Here is a 26,897-nt window from a genome sequence, read left to right as displayed (position 1 = left end):
GTTGTGGAGCGCGAGGTTGCCACGCTCGAGCGTCTGGTCGGCGGAGTTGTTCACGCGGTTGCACTGGCGGACGTCGTTGTCTGTATAGACGAGGACGTCGTCGGTGTCCTCGTCGTCGAGGTACCCTCCGGAGGAGACGATGCTCGTGGCGATGGACTGGCCCACGTCGAGGAGTCTACGGGGGATGTAGCCGATGCCGGCCTGAGGCGCGATGTGGAGGCCGACGACGCAGATCTCGGTGCGGTAGTAGAAGGCGTCGCCGACGAGGACACCGGGGATGCCGTCGACGAGGCGGACCTCGCGGTGGAGCCAGTGGCCGGCGGAGAGCATCTGGCTGGAGGCGCGGAGGTCATGGCGGTTGCGGACGCCGGCGGAGGTCTCCTGGCGCTGGTACCTGCTGCGGAGCGCCTCGAAGGTGAGCCGCGCGCGGTGGACGAGGCCTGCGCCTGCTTAGAGCTCGAGGTGGCGCGGCGGCGGCGTGGGCTGTCGGCGGTGGCGCGGCGGCGGCGCGGCCTGGTGCTGGTGAGAGAGGACAGAGGAGCGTGTGTGTGGGCGGGATGAGATAGGGTGAGAGAGAGCCGCGCGCGCGTGGGATTTTTGGATCTAGGTTTTTTCAGAATTAAGTTCGATGGTGTCCACAAACCCGACGAACTTAACTTAAGAACGTGGGTACCCACGTTCCTAACTTGTTAAGTTCGACGGTTTTATCCAGGACCCACGAACTTAACTTAAGAACGTGGGTACCCACGTTCTTAACATAACCCATGAACTTAACTCAAGTAAGAACGTGGGTACCCACGTTTTTAATTTTACCCACGAACATTTATCAGTTTCTTGTAGTGACTTATTGACTACAACATGCTCCCCTGTCTGAGAACGAAAATGCTTTACTGGGTTACAATCTGTAGCCCCTGTGATTCAAGATCATAGGCACTCCCTCAACCCATGTCGGTTGCGTGCTCTCTAAACACGCTGGGTGGAAGGCCTTTTATGAGTGGATTCACAAGCATATGATGTTATGGTTTGTTTGGTTGGAGAGTCAACTAGAATAGAGCAGCTTCATTCCAGTTTTTTAGAATAGAGTTGTTCTATTCTGCGTTTGGCAAACAGAACAGAGTTGCTCCATTTTTTGTTTGGTTGAAGAGTATAATAGATCGGAGTCATTTCGTTCTCTGTTTGGTTGGAGAGTCATATGAGTGTAGAGGATAGGAGAGGAAGGAGAGCGCTCGCATCCGAGAGTGCACTCACATCCGGTCGTTTTTTATAGATTGGGAGCATTCCAACTATTTATGGTAAATTTTCATATGAAGACTGTAGGATCCATTCCGCTTCTTTTTTTGTTGGAAACTGTCGGGGACCATAATTAGGGGTACCCTCAAGACGCCTAATTCTCAGCTGGTAACCCCCATCAGCATAAAGCTGCAGAGGCCTGATGGGTGCGATTAAGTCAGGGATCAGTCCATACGAGTGACTCGATCACGCTTCACCCGAGCCTAGCCTCGGACTCGGGCAGCCGACCTCGAGGGACTTCCGTCTCGCCCGAGGCCCCCCTTTTTAACGGCGGACACATCTCCGGCTCGCCCGAGGCCTTGGCTTTGCTAAGAAGCAACCCTGACTAAATCGCCGCACCGACTGACCGAGTTGTAGGGGCATTTAACGCAAAGGTGGCCTGACACCTCTATCCTGACGCGCGCCCCCCGGCAGAGCCGAAGTGACCGCCGTCACTCCGCTGCTCCACTGACCGGTCTGACAGAAGGACAGCGCCGCCTGCGCCACTCCGACTGCAGTGCCACTCGACAGAGTGAGTCTGACAGGCAGTCAGGCCTCGCCAGGGGCGCCATAGGGAACTCCGCTCCGCCCGACCCAGGGCTCGGACTCGGGCTAAGACCCGGAAGACGGCGAACTCCGCTCCGCCCGACCCCAGAGCTCGGACTCGGGCTAAGACCCGGAAGACGGCGAACTCCGCTCCGCTCGACCCCAGGGCTCGGACTCGGGCTAAGACCCGGAAGACGGCGAACTCCGCTCCGCCCGACCCCAGGGCTCGGACTCGGGCTAAGACCCGGAAGACGGCGAACTCCGCTCCGCCCGAACCCAGGGCTCGGACTCGGGCTAAGACCCGGAAGACGGCGAACTCCGCTCCGCCCGACCCCAGGGCTCGGACTCGGGCTCGGCCCCGGAAGACGACGAACTCCGCCTCGCCTGACCCCAGGGCTCGGACTCCGCCCTGGCCTCTGCCGAACGACTTCCGCCTCGCCCGACCCAGGGGCTCGAACTCGGCCTCGGCAACGGAAGACAGATTCGACCCCAGCTTCGGAGGAGCCCCCACGTCGCCCGGCCTCGGGCGCGGGCCCGCCACGTCAACAGGGAGCGCCATCACCACTCTACCCCGAGCCGACTCGGGCCGCAGAGAACAAGACCGGTGTCCCATCTGACCAGCTCCGCCAGATAGGCAATGATGGCGCCTCCCAAGCTCTATGACGGTGGCGGCTCTCAGCTCTCTTACGGAAGCAGGTGGACGTCAGCAAGGACTCGACCGCTCCGACAGCTGTCCTTCCGCCAAGCTCCGTTGCTCCTCCGACAGCCACGACATCACACCAGCAGGGTGCCAAGATCTCTCCGGCTGCCACATTGGCATGTACTTAGGGCGCTAGCTCTCCCTCCGCTAGACACGTAGCACTCTGCTACACCCCCCATTGTACACCTGGATCCTCTCCTTACGACTATAAAAGGAAGGACCAGGGCCTTCTTAGAGGAGGTTGGCCGCGCGGGACCGAGGACGGGACAGGCGCTCTCTTGGGGCCGCTCGCTTCCCTCACCCGCGTGGACGCTTGTAACCCCTCTTACTGCAAGCGCACCCGACCTGGGCGCGGGACGAACACGAAGGACGCGGGACTTCCACCTCTCTCACGCCCGTCTCCGGCCACCTCGCCTCTCCCCCCTTCGTGCTCGCCCACGCGCTCGACCCATCTGGGCTGGGGCACGCAGCACACTCACTCGTCGGCTTAGGGACCCCCGGTCTCGAAACGCCGACAGAAACCAAACATCAAAAAATAAGAATGGAGCTACTCTATTCTTCTGCACTCCACCGAACACACCATTAATCCCTATCAGGTTCTCAATACATTATGAAGGGAATACAACACCCAATTGTATTGAAGAGCTCTCTCAACGCATATATATCTCTTTTACATCTTGTCCCCATCACATAACTGCCATTTCTTCCCAATTCTTCCGAACGTCCTGCAATTGCTCTTAGCATACTGCTTTGTGCTGTGGTGCTACCTAGCTTACATTATATGGGCATGTTTGCTTCATCTTTTTTGCTGGTTTTGGCCACCAGAAGTAGTTGTGCACTATCAAACGTCCATCTTTTCAGCACGTTTCTATGAAAATCATCTAAAATCAACGTCAACACACAATCGTCCGAGTCTTCGCGATATGAGAAATCCGTCACTTCCTAGATCCTAAACCCTATAGACCCCTTTATCTCCATCCGCACGTGATCCCCACGATACTCAGATTTTCTTCCGACAGATTTTCTTCATAGCTAGATTCTCAGAAAAGCTCGTGAGAAAAAAACCGAAACAAATAGCCCTATATCTATGGAATATGAGCAATTCATTATATATATATATATATATATATATATATATATATATATATATATATATATATATATATATATATATATATATATATATATATATATATATATATATATATATAGTATTGAATATGTGGGATCTCAGCCTGGTCAGGCCCATCGAGGTTCGGTGCAGACCACTGTGGCGGCATATCATAGTACTAGCATTGTTGTATTGGCCTAGAAAATTTATATATATATTTAGTATTGAATATGTGGGATCTCGGCCTGGCTAGGCCCATCGAGGTTCGGTGCAGACCGGCATGGCGACATGGCATGGCATATGGCGACATATCGTAGTACTAGCATTGTTGGATTGGCCCAGAAAATGTTATTGGATTTAGCATTGTTGAAGAAAGATAGACATGAAACTCTAGATACACTGATAAATATTGAAATGGTAGCCTTGAAAATAGTTAAAAATAGTGCGATGAAACAATCCATTGAAAATGGCATAGTATAGGAACACCGGTGCCACCATAGTTTCACTTCTCGACCGGTGAGTAGCGGTTAAAATTTACCGTTTTCGCTCCAGCGTGAGATTAAAAACCGGTCCTGTTTTCGGTTTAGAATTTGAAAATATGAAATTCAAACTTTGGTCAATAAAACGTTTTTGGAAACTACAAGTCGTGGTTGCCGCCCAACCCAACAACCCAAAAGCCCAAAGGGAGGAAAACGGAGCAGTCCCACAAAGGTAGGAAGCAACTGTCTTGATTTGGCCAATCAGGTTCGACAATCATATGGCAGCCGGAGCACCCCGTTTCAGGGCAGGCAAATGGTAATGTATACCCCCTAATAAAGCACTAGTTTAAATTAATTTAGATCCATTTAACAAATAACCCCCACTGAGATGTGGTTTCTATGTGCACTCCATTTTATACATACAAAAAATTCTCCACCATCATATTGAACCATCGAGAAAAAAGAAAGCTACACTACACGACGGTTGATGTTTAGCGACCCTTATTAGGTACCAATTGTTAGTTGCTAAATGCTAGGGACCGACGGTCAGTCGCTAAATCCTTTTGTAGCAACGGTCGGTTGGTCGCTAAAAGTCTAAAATTTAACAACTTATGGTTAGTCGCTATATATACCGTCGGGGACTAGCGGTGGGTCGCTATAGAGCAAGGATCACTATCAAATCTTATTGCCTGAACGTACCTGTAGATGTTAGTGACTAAAAATTAAATAAAATAAGTAAACATTGATCGCTAAATTGCGTGGTGATTTATTTTTTTAATATTGCTTGTATGTTTATTTCATGATTTGTTTATGTATGGACATGACTATAGTATTGTCGGGACCATAATTAGGGGTACCCTCAAGGCTCCTAATTCTTAGCTGGTAACCCCCATCAGCATAAAGCTGCAAAGGCCTGATGGGTGCGATTAAGTCAGGGATCGGTCCATTCGAGGGACTCGACCACGCCTCGCCCGAGCCTAGCCTCGGACAAGGGCAGCTGACCCCGGAGGATCTGTCTCGCCCGAGGCCCCCCTCCAGCGACGAACACATTTCCGGCTCGCCCGAGGCCCTTTCTTCGCTAAGAAGCGACCCTGACCAAATCGCCGCGCCGACTGACCAAATCGCAGGAGCATTTAATGCAAAGGTGGCCTGACACCATTATCCTGACGCGCGCCCTTCAGTCGACAGAGCCGAAGTGACCGCAGTCACTTCGCCGCTCCACTGACCGACCTGACAGAAGGACAGCACCACCTGCGCCGCACCGACTGCAGTGCCACCTGACAGAGTGAGGCTGACAGGCAGTCAGGCCCGACCTCAGGCGCCATAGGAAGCTCCGCTCCGCCCGACCCAGGGCTCGGACTTGGGCTCAACCCCTGAAGACGGCGAACTCCGCTCCGCCCGACCCAGGGCTCGGACTTGGGCTCAGCCCCTGAAGACGGCGAACTCCGCTCCGCCCGACCCAGGGCTCGGACTCGGGCTCAGCCCCGGAAGACGGCGAACTCCACTCCGCCCGACCCAGGGCTCGGACTCGGGCTAAGCCCCGGAAGACGACGAACTCCGCTCCGCCCGACCCAGGGCTCGGACTCGGGCTAAGCCCCGAAAGACGACGAACTCCGCTCCGCCCGACTCAGGGCTCGGACTTGGGCTCAGCCCCTGAAGACGGCGAACTCCGCTCCGCCCGACCCAGGGCTCGGACTCGGGCTCAGCCCCGGAAGACGGCGAACTCCGCTCCGCCCGACCCAGGGCTCGGACTCGGGCTAAGCCCCGGAAGACGACGAACTCCGCTCCGCCCGACCCAAGGCTCGGACTCGGGCTAAGCCCCGGAAGACGACGAACTCCGCTCCGCCCGACCCAGGGCTCAGACTTAGGCTCAGCCCCAGAAGACGACGAACTCCGCTTCGCCCGACCCCAGGGCTCGGACTCAGCCCTGGCCTCAGCCGACGGTCTCTGCCTCGCCCGACCCAGGGGCTCGGACTCGACCACGACCACGGAAAACAGACTCGACCTCGACCTCGGAGGAGCCTCCACAACGCTCAACCTAGGGCGCGAGTCGGCCACGTCAACGGGAGGCGCCATCATTACCCTGCCCCAAGCTGACTCAGGCTACGGGGAACAAGACCGGCGTCCCATCTGGCTCGCTCCGCCAGATAGGCAATGATGGCGCCCCGCACGCTCCCTGACGACGGCAGCTCTCCGCCCCCTTACGGAAGCAAGAGGACGTCAGCAAGGACTTGACAGCCCCGACAGTTGTCCCTCTGCCAGGCTCCAGCGCTCCTCCGACGGCCACGACATCACACGAACCGGGCGCCAAAACCTCTCCGGCCGCCACGATGGCCTGTACTCAGGGCGCTAGCTCTCCTCCGCTAGACACGTAGCACTCTGCTACACCTCCCATTGTACACCTGGATCCTCACCTTACGCCTATAAAAGGAAGGACCAGGGCCCTCTTAGAGAGGGTTGGCCGCGCGGGGACGAGGACGAGACAGGCGCTCGCTTGAAGCCGCTCGCTCCCTCTCCCGCGTGGACGCTTGTAATACCCTACTGCAAGCACACCCGACCTGGGCGCGGGACGAACACGAAGGCCGCGGGATTTCCACCTCTCTCACGCCCATCTCCGGCCACCTCACTTCCCCCCTTCGTGCTCGGCCTCGCGTCGACCCATCTGGGCTGGGGCACGCGACGACATTCACTCGTCGGCCCAGGGACCCCTCGGTCTCAAAACGCCGACAGTTGGCGCGCCAGGTAGGGGCCTGCTGCGTGTTGACGAACAGTTTCCCGTCAAGCTCCAGATGGGTAGTCTCCAGCAACCTCTCCGGCCCAGGATGGTGCTCCGTTTCGGGAGTCTTGAGTTGATGTCCTTCGACGGCAGCTACGACATGATACTCCTTCCACCACCGTGCGACGGCGACAATGGCGGCCGACAGCCCGCCCGCCGGCGGCGGAATCGACGACGTCTTCCCCGCGTCGTGGAAGAACAACATTCGAGCTCACCCCGTCCTCTCCCCCGCCGACGGAGGAGGAGGCGAGGCAACCAAGGCCAAGCAGGAGGCAGCGCCTCGTCGGCTGTCGAGCGAGTCGACGGCGCCAGTACCCCAACGGGGGGCGCGTCGGGCATCGACCTCGCGTTTGAGACGAAGACGAGCGTCGTCTCCCCGCAACACACCGATTCCGAGCAAACGGACAACGCCAGCACGCTCGCGAAAGGCTTGCTGGATGTCACCCTCGTACCTGAGACGACGGTGCAGTCAGTCCCCGACGTGACTTCATCACCGCCCGTCGACCAAGAGGTACCGACCGATTCCCATCTCACGCCCTTTGGATTCAGCCTCGGCCCGCCAAGCGGCTTCGCTTCGGCGGACGCTCTCGTAGAGGCGAGTCCAAACCCTCTGGGGTTTCGTGTGCGGTCACCCTGGGACCGGCTGACGGACGTCTCAACCTACGGGCCCTCGGGGTCCGAGGAAGATGACGAGCCCGACTCCTGTTGGGATTTCTCTGGACTTGGCGACCCCAGTGCCATGCGGGACTTCATGACCGCATGCAATTACTGCCTTTCCGACTGTTCCGACGGTAGCCGTAGCCTCGGCAACGAGGACTGCGGCCCAAGCCGCGAATGTTTCCACGTCGATCTAGGGGGTCCCTCCGAAGGCAACCATCTCGGTATGCCGGAGGACGGTGATCTCCCTAGGCCGGTGCCTCGCGTTGACATCCCACGGGAGCTAGCTATGGTCCCCGTTCAGGCGGGGGGCCATGACCCACAGCTCGAGCAAATCCGCGGGGTGCAGGTCAGGCTCGACGAGGGAGCAGGAGCGCTTGAGCCGATCCGCCGGGACGTCGGGCAGGAATGGGTGGGCCAACCTCCGGCCGGGGAAATGCGTCATCTACCCCAGGGCTTCCAGCACCGCATCGCCGACGATGCCAGAATGAGGCCGCCACCCGCTTCCAGTGGGGTCGGCCAGAACCTGGCTGCAGCAGCAATGCTTCTCCGCACGATGCCGGAGCCATCAACCACCGAGGGACGGCGAATCCAGGGAGAGCTCAAGAATCTCCTGGAGGGCGCCGTTGTCCGACGGGCCGAGAGCTCCGCCTCCCGAAGGCAGGGGTACCCCTCGGGACATCATGCCACGACTTCCCGATTCATGCGGGAAGCCTCGGTCCACACCAGGCGCACGCGCAACACAGCGCCTGCGGCCCCGGGTCGCCTCGGCAACGAGCACCATCACCGCGACCGTCGGGCCCACCTCGACGAGAGGGTGCGCCGAGGCTACCACCCCAGGCGTGGGGGACGCTACGACAGCGGGGAGGATCGGAGTCCCTCGCCCGAACCACCCGGTCCGCAAGCCTTCAGCCGGGCCATACGACGGGCGCCGTTCCCGACCCGGTTCTGACCCCCGACTACCATCACAAAGTACTCGGGGGAGACGAGACCGGAGCTATGGCTCGCGGACTACCGGCTGGCCTGCCAACTGGGTGGAACGGACGATGACAACCTCATCATCCGCAACCTCCCCCTGTTCCTCTCCGACACCGCTCGCGCCTGGTTGGAGCACCTGCCTCCGGGGCAGATCTCCAACTGGGACGACCTGGTCCAAGCCTTCGCCGACAATTTCCAGGGCACGTACGTGCGCCCTGGGAATTCTTGGGACCTCTGAAGCTGCCGACAGCAGCCGGGAGAGTCTCTTCGGGACTACATCCGGCGATTCTCGAAGCAGCGCACCGAGCTGCCCAACATCACCGACTCGGATGTCATCAGCGCGTTCCTCGCCGGCACCACCTGCCGCGACCTGGTGAGCAAGCTGGGTCGCAAGGCCCCCACCAGGGCGAGCGAGCTGATGGACATCGCCACCAAGTTCGCCTCTGGCCAGGAGGCGGTCGAGGCTATCTTCCGGAAGGACAAGCAGCCCCAGGGCCGCCCACCGGAAGATGCCCCCGAGGCGTCAACTCAGCGCGGCGCCAAGAAGAAGGGCAAGAAGAAGTCGCAAGCGAAACGCGACGCCGCCGACGCGGACCTTGTCGCCGCCGCCGAGTACAAGAACCCTCGGAAACCCCCCGGAGGTGCCAACCTCTTCGACAAGATGCTCAAGGAGCCGTGCCCCTATCACCAGGGCCCGTCAAGCACACCCTTGAGGAGTGCGCCATGCTTCGGCGTCACTTCCACAGGGCCGAGCCACCCGCGGAGGGTGGCAGGGCTCACGACGATGACAAGAAGGAAGATCACCAGGCAGGAGAGTTCCCTGAGGTCCGCGACTGCTTCATGATCTACGGTGGGCAAGTGGCGAACGCCTTGGCTCGGCACCGTAAGCAAGAGCGTCGGGAGGTCTGTTCGGTGAAGGTGGCGGCGCCAGTCTACCTAGACTAGTCCGACAAGCCCATCACCTTCGACCAAGCCGACCACCCCGACCACGTGCCGAGCCCGGGGAAATACCCGCTCGTTGTCGACCCCGTCATCAGCGACGTCAGGCTCACCAAGGTCCTCATGGACGGAGGCAACAGCCTCAACATCATCTACGCCGAGACCCTCGGGCTCCTGCGTGTCGATTTGTCCTCGGTCCAGGCAGGCGCTGCGCCTTTCCATGGGATCATCCCCGGGAAGCGCGTCCAGCCAATCGGACAACTCGACCTTCCCGTCTGCTTCGGAATGCCCTCCAACTTCTGAAGAGAGACCCTGACGTTCGAGGTGGTCGGGTTCCGAGGAACCTACCACGCGGTACTGGGAAGGCCATGCTACGCGAAGTTCATGGCCGTCCCCAACTACACCTACCTCAAGCTCAAGATGCCGGGCCCCAACGGGGTCATCACCATCGGCCCCACGTACAAACACGCGTTCGAATGCGACGTGGAGTGCGTGGAGTACGCCGAGGCCCTCGCCGAGTCCGAGGCCCTCATCGCCGACCTGGAGAGCCTCTCTAAGGAGGTGCCAGACGTGAAGCGTCATGCCGGCAACTTCGAGCCAGCGGAGACGGTTAAGTCCGTCCCCCTCGACCCCAGCAGCGACGCCTCCAAGCAAGTCCGGATCGGATCCGAGCTCGATCCCAAATAGGAAGCAGTGCTCGTTGACTTTCTCCGCGCGAACGCCGACGTCTTCGCGTGGAGTCCCTCGGACATGCCCAGCATACCGAGGGATGTCGCCGAGCACTCGCTGGACATCCGAGCCGGAGCCCGACCCGTCAAGCAGTCTCTGCGCCGATTCGACGAAGAAAAGCGCAGAGCCATAGGCGAGGAGATCCACAAGCTAATGGCGGCAGGGTTCATCAAAGAGGTATTCCATCCCAAATGGCTTGCCAACCCTGTGCTTGTGAGAAAGAAAGGAGAGAAATGGCGGATGTGTGTAGACTACACTGGTCTAAACAAAGCATGTCCGAAGGTTCCCTACCCTCTGCCTCGCATCGATCAAATCGTGGATTCCACTGCTGGGTGCGAAACCCTGTCTTTCCTCGATGCCTACTCCGGGTATCACCAAATCAGGATGAAGGAGTCCGACCAGCTCGCGACTTCTTTCATCACACCCTTCGGCATGTACTGCTATGTCACCATGCCGTTCGGCTTGAGGAATGCGGGTGCGACGTACCAGCGGTGCATGAACCATGTGTTCGGCGAACACATTGGCCGGACGGTCGAGGCCTACGTCGATGACATCGTAGTCAAGACGAGGAAAGCCTCCGACCTCCTTTCCGACCTTGAAGTGACATTCCGATGTCTCAAGGCGAAAGGCGTGAAGCTCAATCCCGAAAAGTGTGTCTTCGGGGTACCCCGAGGCATGCTCTTGGGGTTCATCGTCTCCGAGCGGGGCATCGAAGCCAACCCGGAGAAGATCGCAGCCGTCACCAGCATGGGGCCATCAAGGACTTGAAAGGCGTACAGAGAGTCATGGGATGTCTTGCGGCCCTGAGCCGTCTCATCCCGCACCTCGGTGAAAGAGGCCTGCCTCTGTACCGCCTCGGGGCGAATAACGGTTCCCCCCGGAAGCCTTCTCCCGAGACCTGCATCAACCCTCCATCAAGATCGACGACACGCCCGAGCCCAAGGCACCCTCGGCCCAGCCCGAGGCATCCTCGGCATGGCCCGAGGCACCCTCAGCTCGGCCCGAGGCGCCCTCGGTTCAGCCCGAGGCACCCACGGCCCCCGAGGGTGAGGCATTGCGCGTCGAGGGGGAGCGAAACAGGGTCACGCCTAATCAAAACTGGCAGACCCCGTACCTGCAATATCTCCACCGAGGAGAGCTACCCCTCGACCGAGCCGAGGCTCGGCGGTTGGCGCGACGCGCCAAGTCATTCGTCTTGCTGGGAGATGGGAAGGAGCTCTACCACCGCAGCCCCTCGGGCATCCTCCAGCGATGCATCTCCATCACCGAAGGTCAGGAACTCCTACGAGAGATACACTCGGGGGCTTGCGGCCATCACGCGGCGCCTCGATCCCTTGTCGGAAACGCTTTCCGGCAAGGATTCTACTGGCCGACGGTGGTGGCCGACGCCACTAGAATTGTCCGCACCTGCGAAGGGTGTCAGTTCTACGCGAGGCAGACCCACCTGCCTGCCCAGGCTCTGCAAACGATACCCATCACCTGGCCTTTTGCTGTGTGGGGTCTGGACCTCGTCGGCCCCTTGTAGAAGGCACCCGGGGGCTACACGCACCTGTTGATCGCCATCGACAAATTCTCCAAGTGGATCGAGGTCCGACCCTAAACAGCATCAGGTCCAAGCAGGCGGTGGCGTTCTTCACCAACATCATCCATCGCTTCGGGGTCCCGAACTCCATCATCACCGACAACGGCACCCAGTTCACCGGCAGAAAGTTCCTGGACTTCTGCGAGGATCACCACATCCGGGTGGACTGGGCCGCCGTGGCTCACCCCATGTCGAATGGGCAAGTAGAGCGTGCCAACGGCATGATTCTACAAGGACTCAAGCCTCGGATCTACAACGACCTCAACAAGTTCGGCAAGCGATGGATGAAGGAACTCCCCTCGGTAGTCTGGAGCCTAAGGACAACGCCGAGCCGAGCCACGGGCTTCACGCCGTTTTTTCTAGTGTATGCGGCCGAGGCCATCTTGCCCATAGACTTAGAATACGGTTCCCCGAGGACGAAGGCCTACGCCGACCAAAGCAACCAAGCTAGTCGAGAAGACTCGCTGGACCAGCTGGAAGAGGCTTGGGATAAGGCCTTGCTACACTCGGCGCGGTACCAGCAGTCCCTGCGACGCTACCACGCCCGAGGGGTCCGGTCCCGAGACCTCCAGGTGGGCGACCTGGTGCTTCGGCTGCGACAAGACGCCCGAGGGCGGCACAAGCTCACGCCCCCCTGGGAGGGGCCACTCGTCATCGCCAAAGTTCTGAAGCCCGGAACGTACAAGCTGGCCAACAGTCAAGGCGAGGTCTACGGCAACGCTTGGAACATCCAACAGCTACGTCGCTTCTACCCTTAAGATGTTTTCAAGTTGTTCATATACCTCGCTCCCACGCAAAGTTTAGTCATCAAGGAAGGGTCAGCCTTGCCTTGGCAAAGCCCGACCCTCCCTCAGGGGCTAAAAGGGGGGAACCCCCTCTGCGTCGAATTTTTTCCTCGAAAAAAGATCCTTTCTGCCAGAATGTCTTTTGTGCTTTTCGACTACTTCGAAAGTGGATCCTGAAAACGATGGAGTACACGTAAGCAGCCAAGGCTGACCGAGCCGAGGGACTCCTACGCCTCTGGGATACGGATACCTCACTCATCACCTTCTGCGATAAGTAACTCACATTCGGATAAGTGATTCCGCGGACCGAACAAGTCTCCACGCCCGAAAGCTCCTCTGCCGAAGCGATTCTTCGAGCCTTCTCGACTGCGTCGGTGGCAGAACCCTATGGACGGACAAGAGTGCGCTAAGCGGCAAGGCCGACTGAGCCGAGGGATTCCTACGCCTCCGGGATACAGATACCTCACTCATCACCTTCCGCGAGAAGCAACTCTCGCTCACACAGACAATTCTGCTACCGACGAAAAAGTCCAGATACTCGAAACAAGAGGAAAAGAGACGCAACTTTACAACACGGCGAGGGTGTGTTTGGGCCTCGGCGGCCGCAGAAAACACACGCTACAAGATGATCCGATCCCGCAGGCTCGGATCTTGACGGTTGAAGGGAGTGGCAGCACCCTCGGCATCAACTACACCTTCGGCGAGGTCCGACCTGGCCTCGGACGGCGACGCGGTCTGAGGATCTCCACTCTGAAGGACGACGTCATCACCACGCCCGAGCCATCGCCGCCAGGATCTTCTCCGAGAATCCGGCCCGAGCAGGCGGCTCGGCTGGTCACCCCGAGGCCTCGGCCAGCTGTCCCCCGAAGACATCAGCCCGGCCCGAGACCTCGGAAGATCAACTCCGGCGTCGGTCCCGCTAACGGACGACCAGGCCAGGCTCCGGCCGACCAGGTCTTCTTTTCGAACCAACTCCGCCTCTGTTCGTGCTGACACCGCTACCCCTGGCCTCGGCTCATCGAAGAGCGGCCGAGGGGTTCCTTTAACTAAGCAAGAGAAGCCTCGGACGACAAGGCTGACCGAGCCGAGGGACTCCTACGCCTCCGGGTTACGGATACCTCACTCGTCACCTTTACATGGGGCAACTCACGCTTGGTGAAGCGGTTCAGACAACCAACAGGCGAGTCTTAGTGCTCGAAAATGAGGAAAAACATGGCTTTGTGCCCAAAATTACATACATGTTCAGGCCTCGACAGCCACAATGAACAAAAACACCGGCATTCAAAGTGCCATTACAAACGGAACTCCGGTTCCGTCTCCGCAGGTACGAACAACCCCACTCGACGGGGGGGGGGGGGAGCCTACGGAGCAGCAGAAGACCGACGGGCGGCTCGCCGTCGCCCGCTCCGGCAGCAACAACAACGACCCCCGCTCCGGGTGGCCGAACTGCAGCAGCGATGGCCTCAGGGCGGACGCTGCTGCAACCTTGCCCTCGCCTACGCCGACGCTCGAGGGGCGAGGACAAGTACAAAGAGCCGGAGGCCCGAAGCGCGGATGGTGGCGGTGATCCCGTCGGCAACAGGGACTTCTCGAGCCGCCTCCACCTCGGCACCGACGACAGGGGCCGTCAGCCCTCCGGCAAATCCCCACTCAGATCCTCCCGGACGAGTGGGGCACCGACCTCCGCGTGGAGGCGCCGTACCGGTGCAAAGGCAGGACTGCCCCAGAACACGAACGCCGCCCCGGCAGCGCGCAACATCTTGGGCGGTCCTCCCGTGCGCACGGCGCGACAACCGCCTTCGCGGCAGGAGGGGGCACCGGGAGCCAAGCCGGCGAGTCCAACGCGCCGAGGCTGACGACGCCCGCAGTCGGCCAGCTACCCCGCGTTGTCGAAGTCCACCCCTCTCGCAGGGCCAGTGAGCACCCTCTCCCTCGAACGATGAAGGAGAGGCTGACCCACGAAACCGCGCGGGAGGTAGAGCTCCGGCTTAGCCCGGCCCCCACCCCAGCGAGGATGATGAACATCCTTGAAGCTGAGGGTGGGACCAAGATCGCAGCCCGGCTTGCTTCTCCCCACCCAGGAGCTGCTGGTCACCGTCTCGGGTGACCACCGGCGAGGGGATGCAGCCGGGCTGCATGATGAAAATCCTTGAAGCCGAACGATGGCTGAAAGGTACCAACTCCCACGGAGTTGCGTTCCCCCCCCAACGACAAGGCGGAAGGACTGCGGGCATCCCCATCCGAGCGCTCGGAAGGTGGAAAGACACGATGCATAAGGGAGCGCGAAGACATGGTCGCCTTTCAAGGGGGTCACCCTCCTTTTAAAGGCGACTCTCCCTACTTGCGTCCCCAGCCATCACGGGCTGAGTCTTCTCCAACACGCTCCAAGGTCCTCCCCCTACAGCGCGGGGGTTGGGTCCCACACGTCATGCAAGCCGGCCCAGAGCAGAAGAAGCCAAACCGCCACGCGCGGTGCATGCAACCGCCCAGTGTTTACAAGCGGCCCTCCACTTTTGCCCAGACCAGCGGGCGAAAGGGCGGGTAGCCATGCAGGCGGCATGCAACCGCGCCAAGTGGGCGCACTTCTCCGACTTCCAACGTGCCCAGCATGGAGGCCCAGGCCCACGCGTCATGCAACCGGCGCGCCGGATGCTGCGTGCGAGCGACTGCACCGCCACCCGCGCCACTACCGCGCCTCCTCGACTACGGAACCAATGCTGCGACTCGAGGCGACCCAGCACATGACCCGGTAGCGCCAGCCTGGCGCGACGGTCAATATGGCCAAAAATGGGCCGGCAGTAATGGCGGTGGGAGGCGGGCAGGAGCAGCGGTCACGTCGTCAGCCAAGCTTACGTTCCATCCGGGGACAGCGAGAGAACCCTCTCTCACGACGTGAAGACGACGCGCCCGTGTTCCGTTCCTCGAAACGGCTCGCGCACGCGCAACGGCCGCCCCGCGAACCACACGCCCCGTCGCATTAACTCCGCGGCGGGAAAGGCGGCGCCTCTGACAGGGGAAGCGAGCGACGCTTCGCCTTCGCCATAATGACCGCGTCAAAAAAGGTACGCCACGTCATTCGATTTCGAATCCTTTTCCTTTTTTCCTCTTTCTCTCTCTTACAACAGGGACCGGGAAAAGGGGGATACCCCGAAAAGGATCCTTCTCCGTGAAGGAACCAGGCTCCGAGCCTCCCTACTGATCAGAGGTTCGAAGGCTGGCCCCTCGGAAGGGTTCAACAGCCGCCTCAGAGCGCGTGGGCTCCACACCCACTACTGGTCAGAGGTTCGAAGGCCGGCCCCTCGGAAGGGTTCAACGACCGCCTCAGGCTACTCGGGCTCCGCGCCCACTACTGATCAGGGGTTCGAAGGCTGTCCCTCGAAGGGTTCACAGCCGCCTCAGACACAGAGCGAGGGATGACCATGGGTACGTTCGATACATAACCAAGGCTCGGGCTGCGCTCCCGAGGTACCCTAGGACATTTCCGAGACCAGCGGGAACGATCTTGTAACGGAATCCCATCAGAGGGAGGCATCGAGCCCTCGGACCCCGTCGACAGGGGACCGGGTCCGGCAGATCACCCGCAGGTACTTTTAGGCGCGCCTCTGGGCCTCTAGCCGACCCCTAGCAAATGGGGCACGGACGTCCGCTCGGATTACCCGCCAGCAGCTCACCGGAGACACCATGTTCGACACCCACCGAGGGCAACATGGCGCTTTCCCCCCCTCCTCCTTGCGGAAAGGCGATGCAGGGGCGTATGTAAAAAAGTCGAGTCTTTCCCTGATCGTCCTCTCGCCCTGTGCAGAGGCTCGAGGGCTGCTCTCGCAAACCCGGCTCCGGCCAAACCGTTGACAACGTCAACATACCAGCCCGAGAACTTGGGACCCGACCGTGCACCCGGGCTACGGCCAGCTCGCATGAGGGAACGACCAGACCAGCCAAAGCATTGCGCGAGGCATTAATACCTCGGAGGAGTCAAACCACTCCTCCGAGGCCTCGGGGGCTACACCCGGCGGGTGCGCTCGCGCGCACCCACCGGAACAAAACGCAACCGAGAAAGGCTGGTCCCCTTGCAAAAATGTGCGACAAAAGCCTCCAAGCGAGTGTTAACACTCTCTTCGAGGCTCGGGGGCTACTGTCGGGACCATAATTAGGGGTACCCTCAAGGCTCCTAATTCTCAGCTGGTAACCCCCATCAGCATAAAGCTGCAGAGGCCTGATGGGTGCGATTAAGTCAGGGATCGGTCCATTCGAGGGACTCGATCACGCCTCGCCCGAGCCTAGCCTCGGACAAGGGCAGCCGACCCCGGAGGATCTCTGTCTCGCCCGAGGCCCCCCTCCAGCGACGAACACATTTCCGGCTCGCCCGAGGCCCTGTCTTCGCTAAGAAGCGACCCTGACCAAATCGCCGCGCCGACTGACCAAATCGTAGGAGCATTTAATGCAAAGGTGGCCTGACACCATTATCCTGACGTGCACCCTTCAGTCGACAGAGCCGAAGTGACCGCAGTCACTTCGCCGCTCCACTGACCGACCTGACAGAAGGACAGCGCCGCCTGCGCCGCACTGACTGCAGTGCCACCTAACAGAGTGAGGCTGACAGGTAGTCAGGCCCGACCTCAGGCGCCATAGGAAGCTCCGCTCCGCACGACCCAGGGCTCGGACTTGGGCTCAACCTCTGAAGACGGCGAACTCCGCTCCGCCCGACCCAGGGCTCGGACTCGGGCTCATCCCCGGAAGACGGCGAACTCTGCTCCGCCCGACCCAGGGCTCGGACTCGGGCTAAGCCCTGGAAGACGACGAACTCCGCTCCGCCCGACCCAGGGCTCGGACTCGGGCTAAGCCCCGGAAGACGACGAACTCCGCTCCGCCCGACCCAGGGCTCGGACATGGGCTCAGCCCCTGAAGACGGCGAACTCCGCTCCGCCCGACCCAGGGCTCGGACTCGGGCTCAGCCCCGGAAGACGGTGAACTCCGCTCCGCCCGACCCAGGGCTCGGACTCGGGCTAAGCCCCGAAAGACGACGAACTCCGCTCCGCCCGACCTAGGGCTCGGACTCGGGCTAAGCCCCGGAAGACGACGAACTCTGCTCCGCCCGACCCAGGGCTCGGACTTAGGCTCAGCCCCAGAAGACGACGAACTCCGCTTCGCCTGACCCCAGGGCTCAGAGTCAGCCCTGGCCTCAGCCGACGGTCTCCGCCTCGCCCGACCCAGGGTTCGGACTCGACCACGGCCACGGAAGACAGACTCGACCTCGACCTCGGAGAGCCTCCACATCGCTCAACCTAGGGCGCGAGCCGGCCACGTCAACGGGAGGCGCCATCATTACCCTGCCCCAAGCTGACTCAGGCTACGAGGAACAAGACCGGCGTACCATCTGGCTCGCTCCGCCAGATAGGCAATGATGGCGCCCCGCACGCTCCCTGACGACGGCAGCTCTCCGCCCCCTTACGGGAGCAAGAGGACGTCAGCAAGGACTTGACAGCCCCGACAGCTGTCCCTCTGCCACAGCTGTCCCTCTGCCAGGCTCCAGCGCTCCTCCGACGGCCACGACATCACACGAACCGGGCGCCAAAACCTCTCCGGCCGCCACGATGGCATGTACTCAGGGCGCTAGCTCTCCTCCGCTAGACACGTAGCACTCTGCTACACCTCCCATTGTACACCTGGATCCTCTCCTTACGCCTATAAAAGGAAGGACCAGGGCCCTCTTAGAGAGGGTTGGCCGCGCGGGGACGAGGACGAGACAGGCGCTCGCTTGAAGCCGCTCGCTCCCTCTCCCGCGTGGACGCTTGTAATCCCCTACTGCAAGCGCACCCGACCTGGGCGCGGGACGAACACGAAGGCCGCGGGATTTCCACCTCTCTCACGCCCATCTCCGGCCAGCTCACTTTCCCCCTTCACGCTCGGCCTCGCGCTGACCCATCTGGGCTGGTGCACGCGGCGACATTCACTCGTCGGCCCAGGGACCCCCGGTCTCGAAACGCCGACAAGTATACAATTGTGTTCTATTGTTCTTTGTGCTTATATGATACTAGGTGAGTACCCATGCGTTGCAACGGGAACATATAATACCATGATAACTTATATACAAAATGTGTCTTATATTGTTATAAGAAAATATTTTATAATCCATTTGTGATCATAGCCATACATAAATTTTGTTATTTTGATTTAGTTGTTTCACTACTACATTGCAACCATCAGTATCATGCAGACTTCGATATATGTCATGATTTGCATGGTCTCGTCATTGGAGAGCACGTGCCACACCTGCCGGTAGAAGTTCCATCGTACATCGTTAGTCAATAGGCACGCACCACCATACACGCTTGCTTAAACAAAAAATGCAAGTGTGTGTTTCCGAAGAGAATTAAAGGCAGGCCGACACAAAAGCTACCCCGACGATGGCGAGTGGTCATTGTTGTCGGTCCTCCTCTGCTTACCTCCAGCGCCGAGATGATGTCACAATTCTTGATATAGTAGTCGTCGAACGCGCGCGACATGGTGAGTACCGATGACTCTTGGCTGGGCTACCAAATGAAGTGCACCCCGGGCTCATCATCGAGGTAGTACACTTGGTCGTTGCACCACCGGATGTGCTACTCCTCTACATACATCTTGTTCGAGGACACTCACACAACAACAACAATGGCCGTCATCCCAGCGCACAAGAATTCATGGCCGGTCAGTAGCGACTTACATGGCAGGTTGGGCTTCAAGTGGATGATGAGCTGGACGGCGTGATGGCGCCGTCGTCGGTTGCGGTGCCCAGAACAACCCGAGAGTCGTCGGCATTGGCGACGACCATGAGGTCCCCATGTTTGACGATGGACAACGCGGTGCAGCCGCTCTGGACCGCATCCAAGCGGCGGTTGTGCCGGAGCTTGCCATACACAGCGACGCATGGGCCACGTAGGACTGCTTCCAGAGGTCGAACTGGCAGTCGCCAAGTTTCTTCTCATCGTCAATGAGCGACGCCAACGTGAACGCCTCATGCTAGTGGTGTTTGTTCAGGGTTTCCAAGTAAAAAACATGGATTCATCTTTGGCATTGGTTTATGAAAATGACTTATAAGTCAGATCCATGGAAAAATATTACAGAGAATAAATGTCACACATGCAAAAAAAAAGGAATTTAAGTTGAAAACATTATTCAAATAAAAGAAATTGCATGCAAGGCTCTTCTTTAAATACTACTCCCTCAATCCAAATATATAATTTAATAATCTCGGTGATACTTATCTACTACTACACATTATGCAAGGGTAGCAGGTGGGCTTCGAGAGAGATGTAGTATATGTTTTTACTATAATAGATGTAAATATAAACACACATGTGATGTAGTGGTAGCTACGAGTACATTTACTTGAGGGGTCGCGGGTTCGAATCCTCTTAGGGCCTATTTTTAATTTAATTTTAGCTAGGCGTGGGATGTACGTGGGAATGGGAATGAGAATGGGCTTTGTGGGGAGGGGAGAATGAGAAAGGAAACAGGGAATGGTGACCGAACATGAGAATGGACTGTGCGCGGAGGGGGGAATCGGAAAGGCAGAACAGGGAATGGTGAGAATGGACTGTGCGGGGAGGGGGAATCGGAAAGGCAGAACAAGGAATGGGAATGGTGAGAATGGACTGTGCGGAGAGGGGGAATCGGAACGGAATGGCAGCCTACCCCTTACTGCCTTAATAAGTAGTACAGATTAGATTCGAGTTGAAAGTCGTTTCAAATGTTTATTATTTATTTGCATTCGTAATAATTTATTCAAATGTTTATTATTTATTTGGTAAAATTTTTATGAATTTTTGAGTAATTTAAAAATGCATTTCGAAAAAAAGAAAACCCTTCCTAACCCTAAGGCCCACTAGGGGCCCATCTACCTAACCCTAGCAGCCGCACGCTCCCTGACTTCTCTCCCAGCCGCCGCCGCCTCTATCTCTTCCTACGCTTCCTTCTCTCCACCGCGGTCCCGCACCACGGGCACCACCACCGGCGCCACCGCCTCGCCCCGACGGCCTACGCTGCCGCCGCGGCAGCTGCGGCTGAGGCCCCGCTCCCCATGACGTCGCGCTTCGGTCGGGCCACGCGGCAACTCGGTGGTGCCGCCTCGGTGGCGCGCGTCTACGCCGATGCCAACGCCCAGCGCCCCAAGGAGTACTGGGACTACGAGTCGCTCGACATCCAGTGGGGGTAGGCACATGGAGCTGGAGCTCGGCTTTACACTTTGATCCCCAGATTTGAATGGTGTAAGGTTTTATTTCTGATTCGTCTGTCCGTGCAGGAAGCAGGATGGGTATGAGGTGCTGCGGAAGGTGGGGAGGGGGAAGTACAGCGAGGTGTTCGAAGGGTTCTGGGCCAGGAGCGATGAGAGATGCGTCATTAAGATCCTGAAGCCCGTGAATAAGAAGAAGAAGATCAACTTTGCTTTTACAATGCTCTGTTGCGGTGGTTGTCACATTTCTAGGAACCAGCGCTACGGATGGAATCATAAATCTGACACACGGGGACTGCCTTGTAGGGCCACATTGGACTACACCAATGTCTTCCAATCTCAGCTAATTCTGTGTTAGGCTTGAGGATTATCTAGGTGGCTAGTTGCTTCTACTACTTATCCACTTAGGACGCCAAAGGGCATGAGGCAGTGTGGTTTGGAGACATTGTAGCTTCAAATCACTCTCATATAGCCATGTCATCTTGCACGCACGTTTGTATAGGAGTTTGTCCATGCAAAATTGTGATTTTATTTTTATTTGATCCATTTTAGGCTTACACAATATGCTTTTCAGCTGTAGAGATATTTTGATTTTTATCTTTTTTTCCTTCTATTTTTTGCTTAGATTTGTGTGACATCATAAGGATTCATGTGGATGTCTTTTATAATGATTCAGATAAAGAGGGAAATAAAGATACTTTACAACTTATATGGAGGGCCTAACATTGTAAAACTACTTGATATTGTCAGAGATGATGAATCAAAGACACCTAGTCTGATCTTTGAACATGTCAACAACACTGACTTCAAAGTACTCTACCCTGCGTTATCTGATTATGATATCAGATACTATATTTTTGAATTATTGAAGGCAAGAATCTGAACCTCGAAAGTGCTCATATCTCTTGCTTATATGGTCTTGTTCATGGTTCAGCTATTTCATTTTTTGTTTCTTTTTCATGATATACCTGTTTGATTCTGAGGACCTTTGCAATCAATGTAAAATTAAATTCTATTATTTTTCTTGCAGGTCACTGACCTTAGAAATTCTATGAGTTCCATTAGGCTGATAAGTATGCTTTGATTTATGTTATTTTAGCTAATATAGTTTATAAATATAAGGCATATCGTAACAGAGGTAAACCTCTTAATGCCATGCAACTTACTTGGTGTAACTTGTTAGCCCCTTTGATCTTATTGTGCACACAGAAAAAAGATAACTAATTTTATGAAATAGTTCCTTGCCTTTGTTTGCAAAAGTACTTTGGCCGATAAGCTGGTGTTGACTAATCATTGTATGTTGATTAGTGAATATTAGAATATGGTACCTCTGCATCTGTTTGGAGCTTTAGATGCTCTCTATTGAGTATTGAGTCACTTATGGAACAACAATTGAACCTGCAGAAAATAATGCAGATGACTTACAATACCTTATTTTCTTGAATATCACAGTTCGTAAATTATTATTAGATTATGATTAGTCATTGACATATACTCCCTCTGTCCACAAAAGAATGCAACTATGACATTTGTGCCCGTTTAAGTAGTTCAAATTTGACCAAGTTTACAGTGAATAGTATTTACATTTATGTCTTCAAATCAGTTTATTATGAAAGATTGAAAGTATATTTCATATGATCTAATGATATTTATTTTGTACCATAAATGTTAGTATTTTTTCATACGATTATGGTTAAACTTGAAAGCATTTGGTTTCTCGAAATGCGAAAATTGCATTATTTTGTGGGTGGAGAGAGTAATATCATTCCTGTAAACCAAATTTAGATATGCATGATCAAGTCAAATTCACATGATGGGCAGAATTTGAACGACAATATAGATGTTTAGAGTCTGGACAAAAAAACAAATTGATTCCTTTATGTATCTAGACAACCATCGTAAAGACCAAACAGATGCATAGCATGGTGCTATGATGTATTTTTTTCATGTTCAGTTTATCATGTGACCTAATATGGGCTAATAAGTTCAGTTTTCTTGAGGATAGCTAACTGTTTTACAGTTTTGCAACTTCAACGTTCAACCATTTTATTTCTGTCAGGCTGCATTGGACTTGATGGTCTTAACTTTTCCAGATATTTGTGTAGGCACTAGATTACTGATTACTGATAGCGCAAGAACAGCTCGATATGGGAGTGTAAAGGTTGGGAGGAGGCATGGACATAGGCTGGAAATGCCTTTGGAATTATTGAGAGCTTGGGGAGACACGGCCCATGTGGTGAAGGGAATATGTGAAAGGCAGATTGCTTACTCGTCGCTGGAGAGAGAGATTTGTCTTGTTGGGGTTAAACAAATCATGTTACTTATTGCAATTATCATGTTAACATACCATCTTCTTTGGTCGTTTCTGGTGCTAGCATACCTTCTGGTTAACATATCATGTTACTTATTGCAATTATCACTTGTCTTGCAGACAGGCAATTGAAAAAGAGAATTGATCTTTTTTATGGGTGAAGTGTTGAAGATGGCTTTGGTGAAGGAAATGTCTTGTTAGCATCAAGTAAGTGGCGACATCACAACCCCTACAAGCTTGTGCCTTAAAATAAGAGGATACAAGAAGTTGGAGTGCTTTTGTGAAGGCTTTTACGAATCACTTAAAGCGTTAGTACTTTTGTGAATGATTTTGTAAAGTGTTTGCAAATATGTGCAAAACATAATAACATGTGTAGGTTTTGTGAATGATTTTGTTGTGGTGCTTGTTGATGGTTTATGTGATGTGGATCTATCATTGTGCAATACTAATTAAATTTGTATATCTATGTGATTATGTGTATAAAATTGGTGATTTGTGATGCTTTTGTATATATAACAGTTGTTGAATGCTAATTAATGGTATATTATCATTATTAACGACTATAACTAGGGGCAACTTTCTGTTGGTTGCTAAATGTATAGTATAACGACTCACGATTGGTTGCTAAATCTATAGTACAACAACCCACGGTTGGTCGCTAAATATACAATATTAGCAATGGACGGTCAGTCGCTAAAAAGATGTCGGTCGCTAAAGCCTTTAGCGACGGCACTTACAGCGACCATCCTTATGGGTCGCTAAAAGTTTTTAGCGACCAACCGTAGGTCGCTGAAGGCCGTTTTAGCAACCAACTGTAGGTCGCTGTAAGTGAACCGTCGTGTAGTGGTGGAAACTAACTTCCGAGAGGCACTGCTGGCTGTAGGAAGTTAGCTAACTTCCTAGAGGACAACTAACTTCCGACAAAAAAATTCCGAGAGCCAAACTTCCGACGGAATAGCCAACTTCCGAGGGTTCCTAGAGTTTAGGGCTAATTTCCTAGAGTCTAGGCTCTAAAAGTTCACTATTTTGGTGTAGTGATGCAATCCTTTTCGACGCACAAGACATTATTTGTTCCACTAATAGAAAATATCTATTTTCTCCATCTCAAAATAACTGTTTGAAATAGAGAGATCAATGTTATCTATAGTACTATATAATACGATTAGTTTAAATTTTTGCAAAATCCACCAACCAATAAATCCGTATGCTTGACCTAAACCGGCAGCTGCCGCTGCAACTGTGGTTTATTCAGTTCACTAGATAATTCTTTTCTCCTTACTCACTTAAATTTAATGGATAATATTATTTGGATCATCCTTCCTCTCCATAACCATGCCGCCTCCTTTCTCTCACCCACGTCGTTGTCGTCTCCATCAATCTATTTTATCCACGTGATCGTAGCGTTAGCACGGACGATACACTAGTTGTATAAAAAAAATAGAGATAAGGCTCCTGTGGGCCCGAGCTGGGCCTACGACGACCATCCAACAGCCAACGTTGTTGTCGTCAGCATTTGTGCCCGACCGCCTGCCTGCTAGGAACAGGATGGGTACGACAAAGAACAGAAAGGGAAAGTGCGGCAGGTTTGGTACTACCAATACCATGCCCGCTACCTAATCCAAGCTCGTCGCGTCTGGTTGGCCTACCTGTGATCGGGTTGGGTTGGGCGCACATGAAATAACAAAATGACAAATATTGTCAGCCTCAACAAACCGTGCGAGCATGCGTAATTGTTATCTGACGCACTTGGTGGTAACGTGACTCGATATCCGATGGTTATTATATTTATTAGATGAAATATTCTATCATGCGTCTTTTATTAGGTGAAAATCTTTACCTAATAATGGGGGTATTATAACGTTTCGGCCTCATCCCGTGGTTATAAAATAACCAGTATAAAGTTGACTCAAACGCATGTACTTGGGCTCAATCATCCATATCTTTTGACTATTTTAAAAACCTTTTGGACGATAATATATGTCATAAAAGGCTTAACAACTACTTAATGACCATGTAATAGAACATGTAATGTGTTATATGGTATTATCCTAGTGTTGCTACATTATCCAATTATCTATGGTGTTGTTAAATTGATGATTGAATGATGCTAGAAATTTGTAATGATATTTAGATAAATATACTCTATGTTTGTATAATATATTATTTTGGTAGATTTTTAATCTTTGTGGGTATGTGTGACCCGACCGGTGACTTATACCCACATAGATATGAGTATGAGGGTAAAATCTATATCCACAAGTAAAAATGGGTGACTCGATAGGGCTAATTTTTTTTTGTCACGGATATAGGTATAGAATATTAATACGCGGTGGCCGGTGGGTATTGAACCATTGCTATCTATACTGTCTACGCACGCAGGCACCAGAGAATAAAACAAAACGTCTCTTACCACACACAGGAAGCAGATGGATAGCCTGTGATGAGGATGGAGGCGACGGCAGCAGCAGCTAGCTTCACGGCCGGCGGCGGGCGGGGATAAGCTTGCGGGTCACTTTCCCGTTCCCTCCCCTAGCTAATCCCTGTCCCTGTCGCCGTTTCTAGCTACCCCGATCCCTCACCCACTCCTGCGGTCCAGGCTCCAGGCAGCCTGCCAGAGCCAGACGGAGGATCATATCGAGAGGATAAGGAGGAGGAGGCGATCTCGCTCAACTACCTGACCGCGCCTCGAAACCGGATGTGATGCCAGGCCGGGGGCTGGCCTGGGAATGGGATCCGCGCGCCCGCTCAAACAAGTGGTTGCCATCCTCGTAAAGCGAAGTGCCGCCCCGCCCTTCTGCGTCGGCCCAGTGGATTGGGATTCCATACCATACCAGAGACCACACCAGCGACACAGACAGAGATTGCGCCAGAGATCCGGTGAACTTGGCAACAAGGACCGTGAGCTCCGGAAAGGAACGTACCGACCACTTGTTGCCAAACCTGCTTTGACAAAAGAGCACCAGTGTGGATGGTGATAGAGTTCTCCATCTTCGGTCAGATCATACCAATTCGATTTTAGATTACAAAGAGCTAAGAGGGTGTTTGAATAATGCACTAGAGCTAATAGTCAGTGGCTAAAATTAGTTATAGATATTCAAACACCCTAGTTAACAGTATAACTATTAGCTATTATTAGTAAATTAGTTAATAGTTAGCTAGCTATTTATTAAGTTAACTGTCAATTTTTTAGCTAACTAACTATTAGCTCTAATATATTTAAACACCCCCTAAATTCTACTGTCTTTATCATCGCCTCTCGTCTGGTTATCAACCGTCTTACAGTTCAATTGATATCGCTAATAAAAAGGCTAATCTAGCTATGTTACGAATCAAATAACACATGCACACACAAGACAAAACACAGCACAACTAAAGCGACAATCATAGATAAATAATCACTACCGGAATCCGGGTCTTTACCGAGTAGTGAATTAATCACTTCATGTTAGGGTTTTACAACTGATAACGGAGGTCGTTCAATGGCAAATTAATCTAAAGCAAAACCTGGACCCTATTATATGCCGTGGCTAATGATTATATAGTCTCACGGACAACCAAAGACCCCTATTCATGCTCTCCTGGTGGCCCTACACGTTACATGGTCCAAAATGCCGTACGTAGCATCCTGCCAAATTTTGGAGACTGGATTATTTCGACAATTTTCGGAGTCTCCGGAGAAATTTTAATGTCAAACCAAAGTCGTCGATTATCTTATCAAAATTATCTTTCCATCTATAGGTGGATCATCAAAAACATACTTTATATAGCATTAGGCTAATCCTAAACTCTGAGATGGACTCAAACTTAATACAGATTAGTTCTTCAA

General features: G+C 54.5%; 1 protein-coding gene across 1 annotated transcript; it reads left to right on the top strand.

Moving 5' to 3' along the window:
* The first annotated feature begins 351 nt into the window (after positions 1-351).
* LOC109942013 (casein kinase II subunit alpha-4, chloroplastic) lies at positions 352-23,460 on the top strand. Its single transcript, XM_020543378.2, has 4 exons — positions 352-485; positions 20,469-20,738; positions 20,830-20,971; positions 21,437-23,460. Exons 1-4 carry the CDS (start codon positions 352-354, stop codon positions 21,641-21,643), a joined length of 753 nt encoding a protein of 250 aa, XP_020398967.1. The 3' UTR covers positions 21,644-23,460.
* The last annotated feature ends 3,437 nt before the right edge of the window (positions 23,461-26,897 follow it).

The sequence above is a fragment of the Zea mays genome, chromosome 1, assembly GCF_902167145.1.
Source record: "Zea mays cultivar B73 chromosome 1, Zm-B73-REFERENCE-NAM-5.0, whole genome shotgun sequence".
NCBI lineage: Eukaryota > Viridiplantae > Streptophyta > Magnoliopsida > Poales > Poaceae > Zea > Zea mays.
Note: the sequence above shows the minus strand (reverse complement) of the source record. Positions and strands in the feature narration are given on the sequence as shown.

What these genes read in the sequence shown, in the direction of transcription:
- LOC109942013 (XM_020543378.2), top strand. Translation starts at nt 352, where the DNA reads ATGGCGGTTGCGGACGCCGGCGGAGGTCTCCTGGCGCTGGTACCTGCT. An exon ending in GCGCGGCGGCGGCGTGGGCT is followed by an intron (nt 486 to 20,468) that starts GTCGGCGGTGGC and finishes CTTCTCTCCCAG; the next exon opens with CCGCCGCCGCCTCTATCTCT. An exon ending in TCGCTCGACATCCAGTGGGG is followed by an intron (nt 20,739 to 20,829) that starts GTAGGCACATGG and finishes CTGTCCGTGCAG; the next exon opens with GAAGCAGGATGGGTATGAGG.